This window comes from Oncorhynchus clarkii, chromosome 17, assembly GCF_045791955.1.
Source record: "Oncorhynchus clarkii lewisi isolate Uvic-CL-2024 chromosome 17, UVic_Ocla_1.0, whole genome shotgun sequence".
Lineage (NCBI taxonomy): Eukaryota > Metazoa > Chordata > Actinopteri > Salmoniformes > Salmonidae > Oncorhynchus > Oncorhynchus clarkii.
This window is the reverse complement of record NC_092163.1, coordinates 15899401-15915453: the sequence shown is the minus strand read 5'-3', so window position 1 is coordinate 15915453 and position 16053 is coordinate 15899401. Positions and strand designations below refer to the sequence as shown.

General features: G+C 40.1%; 1 protein-coding gene across 3 annotated transcripts in view; it reads left to right on the top strand.

Annotated features, from left to right (window-relative positions):
* The first annotated feature begins 6502 nt into the window (after positions 1-6502).
* Positions 6503-16053, top strand: part of LOC139370324 (myosin-10-like) — a 95580-nt gene continuing 86029 nt past the window's right edge. Inside the window, exons 1-2 of one of the 3 annotated variants that reach the window (XM_071109727.1) lie at positions 6503-6715; positions 8531-8907. In XM_071109727.1, coding sequence (XP_070965828.1) covers positions 8563-8907 — 345 coding nt within the window. In that variant the 5' untranslated portion in view covers positions 6503-6715; positions 8531-8562. The remainder of the gene's footprint in view (positions 6716-8530; positions 8908-16053) is intronic. The other 2 variants (XM_071109730.1, XM_071109729.1) reach the window with 2 other exon arrangements.

Genomic DNA, 16053 nt, shown 5'->3' with positions numbered 1-16053 from the left:
ATCTGATTACATTCCGCTACTTTTAGATTACGTTCCCCTTAAGAGGCATTAGAAGAAGACACAAATGTATGATACCATTTGAACAACGTCTATTGCAGGATAAATCAACGTTAAGGTTTACATAGCTGACCATAAATGGATGGTAAATTTTACTTTATAGGTTGGTTATGTAGGCTTCTTCTAACTCATCGCTTTCTACTACATATAATAATGTGGTTAAATTGTATCTTTACATTAAAAACCAAAGTCAATCAGAATTCCAGTGATTCCAATTAATGTTATGCTCCTTGATCTTCAAGAATAGGACTTGGAAATATGGAAGTATAGATTAACCAAATTGTTTTACCCGAGCATGACCCCTTATTCGCCAGCCCTACTCCGTTGTTTATGATTTTGATGTCATGGAGGACTGATTGGGCTCGTTGATTCAAGTTGAAAAATAAATGCTGCGCTCATCAAATGGCATGCTTTGAGCACTACTGAAAAGTGCTTTTTACATGTACAAAATGAATGCCATATGCTGCATTTGCTATAGGTCTATTGTTTACCTTTTTGTTGGTGACACTTTGATATCTTGATAATGTGCAGCTTTTTAAAGGGCAAATACACAGATGAAACGATAACAAAACGGTCGCCCGGCCTCTGTTTTGGGAATTAGCTGAGGGATGGGCCTGGAGAAATGTAACCACTCTCAGATAAATAGACAGAGCTATGGATGCAAGGACTGAAAATCCGTGATATAAAAATTGTTTTAACCATGCTATGAGGCTATACCGTGTTTGTTACATTTACAATGTTTAAAAACATTGGAGTAATACAAGCTTATATTTTGGGGTGACCGTTGAACTAAGATCATGAGGCATTTATAAGTTATATTCTTCAAAAATCGAATTATATATATATATATATATGTATATATATATATATATATACTTAAACAACACAATGTAACTCCAAGTCAATCACACTTCTGTGAAATCAAACTGTCCACTTAGGAAGCAACACTGATTGACAATAAATTTCACATGCTGTTGTGCAAATGAAATAGACAACAGGTGGAAATTATAGGCAATTAGCAAGACACCCCCAATAAAGGAGTGGTTCTGCAGGTGGTGACCACAGACCACTTCTCAGTTCCCATGCTTCCTGGCTGATGTTTTGGTCACGTTTGAATGCTGGCGGTGCTTTCACTCTAGTGGTAGCATGAGACGGAGTCTACAACCCACACAAGTGGCTCAGGTAGTGCAGCTCATCCAGGATGGCACATCAATGCGAGCTGTGGCAATAAGGTTTGCTGTGTCTGTCAGCGTAGTGTCCAGAGCATGGAGGCGCTACCAGGAGACAGGCCAGTACATCAGGAGACGTGGAGGAGGCCGTAGGAGGGCAACAACCCAGCAGCAGGACCGCTACCTCTGCCTTTGTGCAAGGAGGAGCACTGCCAGAGCCCTGCAAAATGACCTCCAGCAGGCCACAAATGTGCATGTGTCTGCTCAAACGGTCAGAAACAGACTCCATGAGGGTGGCATGAGGGCCCGACGTCCACAGGTGAGGGTTGTGCTTACAGCCCAACACCGTGCAGGACGTTTGGCATTTGCCAGAGAACACCAAGATTGGCAAATTCGTCACTGGCGCCCTGTGCTCTTCACAGATGAAAGCAGGTTCACACTGAGCAAATGTGACAGACGTGACAGTCTGGAGACGCTGTGGAGAACGTTCTGATGCCTGCAACATCCTCCAGTATGACCGGTTTGGCGGTGGGTCAGTCATGGTGTGGGGTGGCATTTCTTTGGGGGGCTCTCCAGAGGTAGCCTGTCTGCCATTAGGTACCGAGATGAGATCCTCAGACCCCTTGTGAGACCATATGCTGGTGCGGTTGGCCCTGGGTTCCTCCTAATGCAAGTTAGGTCCTCACTAGACGTCACCGGCAACAACGTTGCCTATGGGCACAAACCGTTGCTGGACCAGACAGGACTGGCAAAAAGTGGTCTTCACTGATCAGTCGCGGTTTTGTCTCACCAGGGATGATGGTCGGATTCACATTTATCGTCAAAAGAAAGAACGTTACACTGAGGCCTGTACTCTGGAGCGGGATCGATTTGGAGGGTCACAGCATCATCGGACTGAGCTTGTTGTCATTGCAGGCAATCTCAACGCTTTGCGTTATAGGGAAGACCTCCTCCCTCATGTGGTACCCTCCCTGCAGGCTCATCCTGACATGACCCTCCACCATGACAATGCCCCCAGCCATACTGCTCGTTCTGTGCGTGATTTCCTGCAAGACAGGAATGTCAGTGTTCTACCATGGCCAGCGAAGAGCCCGGATCTCAATCCCATTGAGCACGTCTGGGACCTGATGGATCGGAGGGTGAGGGCTAGGGCCATTCACCCCAGAAATGTCTGGGAACTTGCAGGTGCCTTGGTGGAAGAGTGGGATAACATTTCACAGCAAGAACTGGCAAATCTGGTGCAGTCCACGAGGAGGAGATGCACTGCAGTACTTAATGCAGCTGGTGGCCACACCAGATACTGACTGTTACTTTTGATTTTGACCTCCCCGCTTTGATCAGGGACACATTATTCCATTCCTGTTAGTCACATGTCTGTGGAACTTGTTCAGTTTGTCTCAGTTATGTTCATACAAATATTTACACATGTTAACTTTGCTGAAAATAAACGCAGTTGACAGTGAGAGGATGTTTCTTTTTTTGCTGAGTTTATATATACACTGCTCAAAAAAATAAAGGGAACACTAAAATAACACATCCTAGATCTGAATTAATGAAATATTTTTATTAAATACTTTTGTCTTTACATAGTTGAATGTGCTGACAACAAAATCACACAAAAATGATCAATGGAAATCAAATTTATCAACCCATGGAGGTCTGGATTTGGAGTCACACTCAATTAAAGTGGAAAATCACACTACAGGCTGATCCAACTTTGATGTAATGTACTTAAAACAAGTCAAAATGAGGCTCAGTAGTGTGTGTGGCCTCCACGTGCCTGTATGACCTCCCTACAACGCCTGGGCATGCTCCTGATGAGGTGGCGGATGGTCTCCTGAGGGATCTCCTCCCAGACCTGGACTAAAGCATCCACCAACTCCTGGACAATCTGTGGTGCAACATTGTCTTACATAAGGCACGTTCACGCAGATGAGCAGGCACCCTGGGCATCTTTCTTTTGGTGTTTTTCAGAGTCAGTAGAAAAGCCTCTGTAGTGTCCTAAGTTTTTGTAACTGACCTTAATTGCCTACCGTCTGTAAGCTGTTAGTGTCTTAACGATCGTTCCACAGGTGCATGTTCATTAATTAATTGTTTATGGTTCATTGAACAAGCATGGGAAACAGTGTTTAAGCCCTTTACAATGAAGATCTGTGAAGTTATTTGGATTTTTACGAATTATCTTTGAAAGACAGGGTCCTGTGTATTATTAGTTAAAGCACACTATGTTTGTCTATTGTTGTGACTCAAATGTGATGACCAATTTATACAGAAATCCAGGTAACTCCAAAGGGTTCACATACTTTCTCTTGCTACTGTACTCCTTCAAGGGTTTTGCTTTATTTTTTGTATTTTATACAGTGTAGAATAATAGTGAAGACATCAGAACTATGAAATAACACATATGGAATCATGTAGTAACCAAAAAAGTGTTAAACAAATAAGAATATATGTTATATTTGAGATTCTTCAAAGTAGCCACCCTTTACCTTGATGACAGCTTTGCACACTCTGACATTCTCTCAACCAGCTTCATGAGGAATGCGTTTCCAACAGTCTTAAAGGAGTACCCACGTATGCTGAGCACTTGTTGGCTGCTTTTCCTTCACTCTGCGGTCCAACTCATCTCAAACCACCTCAATTTGGTTGAGGTCGGGTGATTGTGGAATGCCGGTCATCTAATGCAGCACTCCATCACTCTCCTTCTTGGTCAAATAGCCCTTACACAGCCTGGAGTTGTGTTGGGTAATTGTCCTGTTGAAAACAAATGATAGTCCCACTAAGTGCAAATCAGATGGGATGGAGTATCGCTGCAGAATGCAGTGGTAGCCATGCTGGTTAAGTGTGACTTGAATTCTAAATAAATCACAGACAGTGTCACCAGCAAAGCACTCCCACACCTTCACACCTCCTCCTCCATAATTCACGGTGGGAACCACACATGCGAAAATCATCCGTTCACATACATCCGTTCACCTTATCCGTTCACCTACCAGTCACCTACCCTCACAAAGACACGGCGGTTGGAACCAAAAATCTCAAATTTGGACTCATCAGTCCAAATCACCAATTGCTTGTGTTTCTTCTTCTTGGTGTCCTTTAGTAGTGGTTTATTTTCACCAATTTGACCATGAAGGCCTGATTCACGTAGTCTCCTCTGAACAGTTGATGTTGAGATGTGTTTGTTACTTGAACTCTGTGAAGCATTTATTTGGGATACAATTTTGGGCTGGTAACTCTAATGAACTTATCCTCATCAGCAGAGGTAACTCTGGGTCTTCCTTTCCTGTGGCGGTCATCATGAGAACCAGTTTCATCATAGCGCTTGATGGTTTTTGCGACTGCACTTGAAGAAACTTTCAAAGTTCTTTAAATGTTCTGTATTGATTGACCTTCATGTCTTAAAGTAATGATGGACTGTCATTTCTCTTTGCTTATTTGAGCTGTTTTTGCCATAACATATTATGGCAAAAACAGCTCAAATAAGCAAAGAGAAATGACTACGTGAATCAGAACTTGTTCTTTTACCAATAAGGACTATCTTCTGTATATGGCCCCTACCTTGTCACAACACAACTGATTGGCTAAAGCGCATTAACAAGGTTCACTTGTTAATTGAAATGCATTCCAGGTGTCTAAATCATGAAGCTGGTTGAGAGAATGCCAAAAGTGTGCAAAGCTGTGATCAAGGCAAAGGGTGGCTACTTTGAAGAATCTCAAATATATATATATTTTTATTTGTTTAACACTTTTTTGGTTACTACATGATTCCATGTGTTATTTCCTATTTTTGATGTCTTCACTGTTATTCTAAAATGTAGAAAATATAAAAAAATAAAGCAAAACCCATGAATGAGTAGTAGGTATGTCCAAACGTTTTACTTTATCTTATATATATATATATATATATATATATATATATATATATATATATATATATATATATATATATTATAAATCTATAAATCCAAAAATGGATGTAGCAACTACAGATTGGCCAAATTTGAGCATGTGCCCATTAGGACTACGGATTTTTTTTTTCCAGCATGAATTAGATTGAGCAATAAAAGCCCCACTTTGATTTCATAGGCTTGGATCCGCACTATGCAGCTGTTGCAAGAGCGCATTTTTCACTGGCTGTCCACTGGTTTCAAAAAGATTTGTGAACAGCCATCCACAACAACCACAAATTGGATAATCTTTGGATGCCAACAGCAGTCGCACAATTGAAAGACATAGCTTGGACTGTAGCCTACAAAATCCTATTTATTCCTGCTCGTTTCCCGCGATCCCATCAAACACATTTGGTGTGTCATCATAGTGGTCTCTGATTTGACTCGCTCAGGTGGAACAAATTTAAATTTGCGCCTTTTTTCAAAGCTGATTTGAATGTCTTGAGAAAACAGAGAAGTGTCAAATATTTTTTTCCGCAAACATCCTTTCTGAATTTAAAAGTAATCATCGAAGTAATCATCAAGTTATTTAAAAACAATCTGTAATCTGATTACACTATTGCTGCTGGTAATGTAACGGTTTACTGTTACCGTTTTTTGTAATCCTTTACATGTAATATCTTACTCCCCAAATTTGCTGATTTCCTCATATGAACTGTAACCGTAAAATTGTAACATTTGTTGCATGTTGCGTTTATATTTTTGTTCAGTATAGTAGTCAAGGAGTGGACAAAAGACTTCTGATTTGTGATGATGGGATGTTGTTTTCTCATCTTTTTATACAAATGTATTAGCTACATTATTAGCTAATCCAGACCAGATAAATCTAATATAGTGGGTTATAAAGTATGCATAATAAATGGGGGCAGTTATGTGTCCATATCACATTAGTTGATAGGCTACAAATCCTACAAATAAATGGACCTTGCTGTTCACGGAAAAATATCGTAATTTGGGTGTAATAATCAATCGAAAGGCAATTTGTTGTGGGAGATGCTTTACCACTTCATCACAATAACTTGAGTTTAATTTGGTGCAAACAAAATTGATGGGATGGAGAATTCATATTCAGAGGATGTGGTATGTGATGGACATGTCAAAGACCAGTGAATGGGCCTTTTTCGTTTGATATTATGCAATTATTATCCAATTTATTCACTGCAAGTATCTCATGGCAGCATCCACCCGTCTGCAGGTGAAACGTTATGACTCGGGCGGATAATCAAGAATATCAAGGTTTTCAAACGGGCGGAATTTCAACCAATCGCTTGTAGACTTCAGGCGGTGGAATCCAATCATATTTTATCTTTGAATAGTGGGTGTGCCGCACGTCTGGTCCTAGAGGCGGGAATAGAAAAGTGCTGCATGGCGAGTTTGGTTGAGAAGTTGGATGGTGGGGGTGTACCATTGATGAGAAGCGGCCGAGAAAAGGGAATATTTGCAGAAATTTCAAAGAATTCTGAGGAATATTACTTTGTTCTGCTTACCATCAGTATATTCATAAAAGTGTCTGACTTTCATTATCATCTGCACCAGGTGAGTTTATTAGAGTCGTTTTCATAGGGATGCCGAGGTGGCTAGCTGGCTAACGGATTATTTTGCCATGACTTTTCAACGATGGAGGACCTCAACCTTGCTGGCTAGTTGACACCAAACTAGCTAGCTAGCTAACATGCTCAATTGTTTCAATGACATTTTCTAGATAAAAAAAAATCATCAATTGAATTAAGTGATCGTTTTAATAATAGCAAACTAATTGATATGCTCATTATAGGAACATTCTAAAATGTCTTTCCAGCTATACATTTCAGTGATGGTGCATGCAGCACGAGGACCCTAAACTGCATCAGAACTCCTTTTGATGTTAATTGCTTTAGCTCGTGCTTAACATATGGTATTTTAACACATTCATGTACTGCTCGGTTATGATAATAGAATTTGAACTTTTATTTAGAAATTCAATATTGTATAAACTATGCTCACCAATGCAGCTAAATACAGAGCTTGCCCGACAATGTTAGCTAACGTTACCTAGCTAACATTACAGCAAGAATCAGTGTGATGTGGGCAATGCATTTTATTCTAACCAGGTTTACTCGGCAAGTTTATCAGCGAAGGGCTTGGTAATTTCAACAAAGGCTGGCAATGCCTTGGCTGGATTACTTGTTTGGCGTGCGGTCAGATATCATAGCGGTTTTCTGAGACGTAGAGAGGGGATGCAGTGGCACTACAGTACGCTTAGCTGCACCCTGATCCCTCTATCCAGGGATCTGGCCCAGTTTCGGGTTGAAGCAACACCGTGTAAACACCCTGCTTGCCGTCATCAGCTGAAGCTGGCATGCCCAGTTGTGTGAGCGGCGTCAATACATCTCTTGATTTTCTGTCAATATTCTCAAGTACAGCCTAATCTACTCGAGCCATAGGCTTTATCAAAAGTTCATATAGTTTTCAGAAAATGTTCCCACTATCAGTCTAGAAATGCTGAATAGCTCATGTCAGCAGTAATAGACTATTACAATAAGATAGTGTTATCGGAGTTGATGACATCATATCCCAATCATTCTTATCACAGTAAGAAATTACATGGCACGCTTGGCTACTACCTGGATCAGGAAGTGTGCTTGGTTGCTTCTTCCTATTTATTCTGGTCTAGTCAGCTTAATCAGGCTCTGTAAACACTAGATACTGATACAGAAGCTGGTGGCGGTGGTCTGTGAAGCATTTCAGCAGGGCTGGGCTTCATGGAAGACTGCAATTCCTCCACTCCTCCGTGGATGCTTCAGGCGAGGATATATTATGTTGTTTTTCTGCAGTCATGGTGCGAAGGAGGCTGAAGTGTTCTCCAAACACTGGTCTAGGGTCAGCTTTCCCTCTTGGCTCTCCCTTCCAATCCCTAGCCTAGCTGACCTGGAAGTCATACATATGCAGTGTATGACAGACAGACCGTGGATCTATCTCTGTAGCGGGAGAGCCTCTAGTCTACCCACACATAGCTTGGCTCAGACATCAGGGTGATAATTGTCATGTGTGCTGTCTGAGGAAAGTCTCTTTTTGAGGGAGTTGGTGAGAGGAACACACTGAGGGTACTGTACTTGGACTGGGAATGTGTTACTGTAGGAGAGAGTCTGATTTACAAGGAGACCTCAGAACTCAGCTCAGCTGTCTGTTGTTTTGGTATTTAAGCTCCAGATTTTGAGGATTACTGGTACTCTGTATCCCAAACTACCCCTGGGCATCACATTCATCATTAGATCTACAGGAGATCTCCGGTAGGGGCTAGGGGTCGACCTGAGTTTTTAAATAATGGGTATAACTCAACCAATGTGTTAACTGTTTGTGTCTCCCGTCCAGGTGTCCTAGTGTGTTCTGGTTGTACCCCAGAGATGGCACAGCGGAGCGGGCAGGAGGACCCGGAGCGGTACCTGTTCGTGGACCGCGCCGTGGTCTGCAACCCGGCCACGCAGGCCGACTGGACGGCCAAGAAGCTCGTATGGATCCCCTCGGAGCGCCACGGCTTCGAGGCGGCCAGCATCCGCGAGGAGCGCGGCGACGAGGTGGTGGTGGAGCTAGCTGAGAACAGCAAGAAGGCCATAGTGAACAAGGACGATATCCAGAAGATGAACCCTCCCAAGTTCAGTAAGGTGGAGGACATGGCTGAGCTCACGTGTTTGAACGAGGCTTCAGTGCTGCACAACCTCAAGGACCGCTACTACTCTGGCCTCATCTATGTAAGTAGGATAGAAGTCCTGCTTTTGACTTCTGACTTGAGAAAACCAGGTGTAGGCTTATTTACCTTACATTGGTTTCTTATTGAAGTGAACCAGTAGCCTTTCCCCTCACTTTTTGGTATATTGTACCCAACTGCCCATCACATCAATCAGCATTGTCCAATACCAAACCCACAGAGACCCCCAAAACCATTTGTCCTTAGATACACCACCATATCCCAGGGTTCTAATAAGTTGGCAATGGCATTAGCAATGTCCCAGATAACCAGCGTTTCCCTTGTGATTACGACCCACTTAGTGACATGACATGCATTCCTGGAATAGATGGAAAGTCAGTTAGCCGCCTGAGACCCAGAGAGAAGGGAGGACAACTGTGATTGCTTCCACATTTCCACAGTACCAGCTATTCCTGTGGTTCTCTCCCCAGGTGGCTGCAATAAGAGGCAGAAGGACAGCTCGGGAATGAGGTCATTTTGGGATGTTAATGAAGCAGAGGTTTTATTGTTTTATTGTTGGACATCGCTAAAATACTTTTAAAACACTAGGAAATCAACTCCAAGTGATTTTAATTTTGGAAATCTGTTCAAGTATTCCCACACATAATAGAGAGAAACATGGAATCATATAGAAATGGTTTTAAATTATTATGTTTTAGTCAAATATATCGGTTTGAGCTTCTTGCTTCAAATTATTTGTAATTATGTACCAGCCCCCTGACCATCTGGTCAATAAAAAAATGTTGATGATCCCTACTAGTAACAAAGTGGGCCATTTGTCATAGTAACTGACCTGCTAGAAATGACAAGAAGGCCTCTCGACCCAAACCCCATGCCCCGTCCAACACACTCCCTGGCAGGGGCTGGATTGCTAGGTGAGCACCAGGCTTTAGCGAGGCCCTGTCGGTGCTCCATCCATTCATGTGGCTAGTAGTGCTAATGTAATGGCTCCCTGCCAATGGGCCTGATCTGCAGTAATCAGCTAGCCAGGGAGGGAGGCTCGTGCTGAGTCATTCACACAGACTAACTGTACCGCCTTCACAGGGCTCTTTGTCTCCCTGCAGATAAGCAACAGCTGGCACAGAATAACTGGCATATTTTCAACCTTCAGTAGTACTGTACCTAATCCACTACTTGATTAAAAAATAACTCCCTGTCAAGTAGGGCTGACCACATTTAGTCAACTGGTCGATTGTTTGGTCGTAAATAGATTTAGTTTTTCATGGTGCACAAGACACCTGTCTATTTTTCACCTGTCCACAGAGATGGCACAGCCCATCACTCTTATGAGACGTGCTACTGATATTGTAAATGGTTATATAATGTAAGAATAATGGTGCAACACTAATAAATATATTATTTTATAACAAATGCGCTTTCTCCCGTGAGGGATAGCGGTCGCTGTCCGTGGTTCTGAAACGTAATCTTCAGGGCGCTGTTGAATTGGCGCCTTTCTCTATATGTTGCTTAGTGCATAATGGCGTAGTTAACCAGCATGTTGGTGTTGAGAACAGTGTGGCGGAGGCAGCAGTGGAGTGAGGACATAAGGAAGCAGCCCTTGCCTTAATTGTCTAAGAAAATTGAGGAGAGAGGAAACCCCAACTTTATTAAGTCTATAATCAATAGCCTAACTGTTAAACGTGCCTGGCTTTATAAATCATCCATATATATCTACATTATATAACCAATAAGACAAATCCTGCTTCTGTTGTCAGAATGAGTATTTGTTTAATAGCCTACTGATTTCGTGACCACCAAGCCTCATGCAACCTTAAAATGTAGAATAAAGAAATGTCACAAATTCAGCTGTTTTTAATCTTTGCTCTGCTGTAATAAAATCTTTACAACGTTTTTTTTTTGTTAGAACAGACTCTGGTATTACATTTAATATATTTACTGTTGTTTACACTTTTCCAAACGGGCAGAAAAATGATATGGTAATCTAACTGCTCCTGTTTGTCACACATAATGTGCACGCAGCTCTCGCTCCTATAGCCTCCTTTTTCTTGATTTTCTTGTTCTTATTTAGCTCTCGCTCCTAAACAATGATAATACTGTGATCTAAAAGCAGCTGTTTGGTACACTGTTGTGCTGCGGTGCCTGTTCACAGAGGGTCTTGCTGTCATTTGTTTTTAACACAGCGTGGCCATCGGGCTCCCTCTTGAGCTATTTGTGTCTTAATTATTTAATCAAAGAGTATGCTTAAAGCATCAGACAAGCTCAGTGTATATAGTTGGATTTTATTCAAAGACATAGGGTGTGTCTATATATGGAAAAATACACGTTCTACAGATGACTCTCAGTCGACCAAGATTTTTTTTTGTCAGAGACAGCCCTACTGTCAAGTTTGCTGGATCTGTATTTGGTTTGGGCGGTATCCAGATTGTCATACCGGCTATGTGCCATCCTGGGATATTCGGTATTACCGGCACTGAACACTAAGGGCGCTATTTTCAAAAAGGGAAAGGGGGGATACTTAGTTGCACAACTGAATGCATTCAACCGAAATGTGTATTGCACATTTAAAGATGCACTATGCAGAAATCACAATTTCTTGGTTTCTGAAATGTGTATAGTTTGCCTACTTTCAGTTTATTTATGCTTTAATGTATGCCGGGAACAGTTGTTTTTTTGGGAGTTACCTGACTTGCTCAAGGGAAAAACAGCAGATTTTTTCACCTTGCCGACTCGTGCATTCGAACCAGCAACCGTTCGATTACAGGCCCAATGCTCTTAACCACTAGGCTACCACTAGGCTACTCAACTGAGCATCTTTAATCCGCAGATTAGCAATGCTAACAGGTACATGTAAAATCCCATAGGGAATGCTAACTAAATGCTAACGAGAGCATTGCGAACATTTTATACATTTTATCCTAAACTATTGGCAGGACAGCCATCCCTGCTAATTAAGTTCTACAAGTAACAAAAAAAATGCTACTCACAGTTTGCTGCATGAACAAAACAAATATTAGACAGCAAAGCTCTTGATCAGGATCTCCGTTAGCAGGTAATAGCTGCCTTTTGGCCCATAAAACAATTTGAAAAGCAGAGAAATAAAATCGGAACCAGCCTTTCTTTGGCAAGGATCTTTTTTAAATCCCATAGCGAAATAATGCTTTTTAGCCTATTCATTGATGGAAATACTAGTGGATGTAAATACATTTGACTGGTCATGCTTTTTGGTCTATAGGTTCATTTGCATAATTTAGTTTGATGAAATTGGCGCTTGTGTATATTTGTTATGTATCTTATTTAGCACACATGCATAGCATACTGATACAGAGCTTTTGAACGGTAAATCTGTCAAACAGCGCTTTTATAAGCCCAATCATTGCACATTAATTTTAAATTGCGTGTTGAAAATAGTTTGCTTCAAAGTCACCTAGGCAAATCTGACCATATCTGTGGAGGCAATTACTTTCATAAAGACTTCCATATGCCATTGAAACCAGTAGCGTATTGTTTCATAAAGACTTCCATATGCCATTGAAACAAGTAGCGTATTGTTTCATAAAGACTTCCATATGCCATTGAAACCAGTAGCGTATTGTTTTATAAAGACTTCCATATGCCATTGAAACCAGTAGCGTATTGTTTCATAAAGACTTCCATATGCCGTTGAAACCAGTAGCGTATTGTTTTATAAAGACTTCCATATGCCATTGAAACCAGTAGCGTATTGTTTTATAAAGACTTCCATATGCCATTGAAACCAGTAGCGTATTGTTTCATAAAGACTTCCATATGCCATTGAAACCAGTAGCGTATTGTTTCATAAAGACTTCCATATGCCATTGAAACCAGTAGCGTATTGTTTTATAAAGACTTCCATATGCCATTGAAACCAGTAGCGTATTGTTTTATAAAGACTTCCATATGCCATTGAAACCAGTAGCGTATTGTTTTATAAAGACTTCCATATGCCATTGAAACCAGTAGCGTATTGTTTTATAAAGACTTCCATATGCCATTGAAACCAGTAGTGTATTGTTTCATAAAGACTTCCATATGCCATTGAAACCAGTAGCGTATTGTTTTATAAAGACTTCCATATGCCATTGAAACCAGTAGCGTATTGTTTCATAAAGACTTCCATATGCCATTGAAACCAGTAGCGTATTGTTTTATAAAGACTTCCATATGCCATTGAAACCAGTAGCGTATTGTTTTATAAAGACTTCCATATGCCATTGAAACCAGTAGCGTATTGTTTTATAAAGACTTCCATATGCCATTGAAACCAGTAGCGTATTGTTTCATAAAGACTTCCATATGCCATTGAAACCAGTAGCGTATTGTTTTATAAAGACTTCCATATGCCATTGAAACCAGTAGCGTATTGTTTTATAAAGACTTCCATATGCCATTGAAACCAGTAGCGTATTGTTTCATAAAGACTTCCATATGCCATTGAAACCAGTAGCGTATTGTTTTATAAAGACTTCCATATGCCATTGAAACCAGTAGCGTATTGTTTTATAAAGACTTCCATATGCCATTGAAACCAGTAGCGTATTGTTTTATAAAGACTTCCATATGCCATTGAAACCAGTAGCGTATTGTTTCATAAAGACTTCCATATGCCATTGAAACCAGTAGCGTATTGTTTTATAAAGACTTCCATATGCCATTGAAACCAGTAGCGTATTGTTTTATAAAGACTTCCATATGCCATTGAAACCAGTAGCGTATTGTTTCATAAAGACTTCCATATGCCATTGAAACCAGTAGCGTATTGTTTTATAAAGACTTCCATATGCCATTGAAACCAGTAGCGTATTGTTTCATAAAGACTTCCATATGCCATTGAAACCAGTAGCGTATTGTTTCATAAAGACTTCCATATGCCATTGAAACCAGTAGCGTATTGTTTTATAAAGACTTCCATATGCCATTGAAACCAGTAGCGTATTGTTTTATAAAGACTTCCATATGCCATTGAAACCAGTAGCGTATTGTTTTATAAAGACTTCCATATGCCATTGAAACCAGTAGCGTATTGTTTTATAAAGACTTCCATATGCCATTGAAACCAGTAGTGTATTGTTTCATAAAGACTTCCATATGCCATTGAAACCAGTAGCGTATTGTTTTATAAAGACTTCCATATGCCATTGAAACCAGTAGCGTATTGTTTTATAAAGACTTCCATATGCCATTGAAACCAGTAGCGTATTGTTTCATAAAGACTTCCATATGCCATTGAAACCAGTAGCGTATTGTTTTATAAAGACTTCCATATGCCATTGAAACCAGTAGCGTATTGTTTTATAAAGACTTCCATATGCCATTGAAACCAGTAGCGTATTGTTTCATAAAGACTTCCATATGCCATTGAAACCAGTAGCGTATTGTTTTATAAAGACTTCCATATGCCATTGAAACCAGTAGCGTATTGTTTTATAAAGACTTCCATATGCCATTGAAACCAGTAGCGTATTGTTTTATAAAGACTTCCATATGCCATTGAAACCAGTAGCGTATTGTTTCATAAAGACTTCCATATGCCATTGAAACCAGTAGCGTATTGTTTTATAAAGACTTCCATATGCCATTGAAACCAGTAGCGTATTGTTTTATAAAGACTTCCATATGCCATTGAAACCAGTAGCGTATTGTTTCATAAAGACTTCCATATGCCATTGAAACCAGTAGCGTATTGTTTTATAAAGACTTCCATATGCCATTGAAACCAGTAGCGTATTGTTTTATAAAGACTTCCATATGCCATTGAAACCAGTAGCGTATTGTTTTATAAAGACTTCCATATGCCATTGAAACCAGTAGCGTATTGTTTTATAAAGACTTCCATATGCCATTGAAACCAGTAGCGTATTGTTTTATAAAGACTTCCATATGCCATTGAAACCAGTAGCGTATTGTTTTATAAAGACTTCCATATGCCATTGAAACCAGTAGCGTATTGTTTTATAAAGACTTCCATATGCCATTGAAACCAGTAGCGTATTGTTTCATAAAGACTTCCATATGCCATTGAAACCAGTAGCGTATTGTTTTATAAAGACTTCCATATGCCATTGAAACCAGTAGCGTATTGTTTTATAAAGACTTCCATATGCCATTGAAACCAGTAGCGTATTGTTTCATAAAGACTTCCATATGCCATTGAAACCAGTAGCGTATTGTTTTATAAAGACTTCCATATGCCATTGAAACCAGTAGCGTATTGTTTTATAAAGACTTCCATATGCCATTGAAACCAGTAGCGTATTGTTTCATAAAGACTTCCATATGCCATTGAAACCAGTAGCGTATTGTTTCATAAAGACTTCCATATGCCATTGAAACCAGTAGCGTATTGTTTTATAAAGACTTCCATATGCCATTGAAACCAGTAGCGTATTGTTTTATAAAGACTTCCATATGCCATTGAAACCAGTAGCGTATTGTTTTATAAAGACTTCCATATGCCATTGAAACCAGTAGCGTATTGTTTTATAAAGACTTCCATATGCCATTGAAACCAGTAGTGTATTGTTTCATAAAGACTTCCATATGCCATTGAAACCAGTAGCGTATTGTTTTATAAAGACTTCCATATGCCATTGAAACCAGTAGCGTATTGTTTTATAAAGACTTCCATATGCCATTGAAACCAGTAGCGTATTGTTTCATAAAGACTTCCATATGCCATTGAAACCAGTAGCGTATTGTTTTATAAAGACTTCCATATGCCATTGAAACCAGTAGCGTATTGTTTTATAAAGACTTCCATATGCCATTGAAACCAGTAGCGTATTGTTTTATAAAGACTTCCATATGCCATTGAAACCAGTAGCCTATTTCTCTCATGTTCTATTGGTTTTCAACTTTCTTTCATTGTCCGGTAGCCAAAGGGACAATCCTAGTCATTTTAGCAACCCATGCTAGTTGTTGCATATTAGAATTCCCCAATTTCTACATTTCTAACTGTATTTTACCACTAATTGCATTATGAAACAAATTTTCACACGTAGCCTACTGCCCTGGGCACATTGCTGTGGTTATAATGTGAAGAAATAATTGTTTATTGACATTTTAAGCTAAATGTTCTGATCTGTTGCATCAGACTCATTGCTTTAGAATTGTTTCTAGGCCTAGGCCTCCTGCTGGTTGTATGAATTTGGGATCTATCGTCCCACAACTG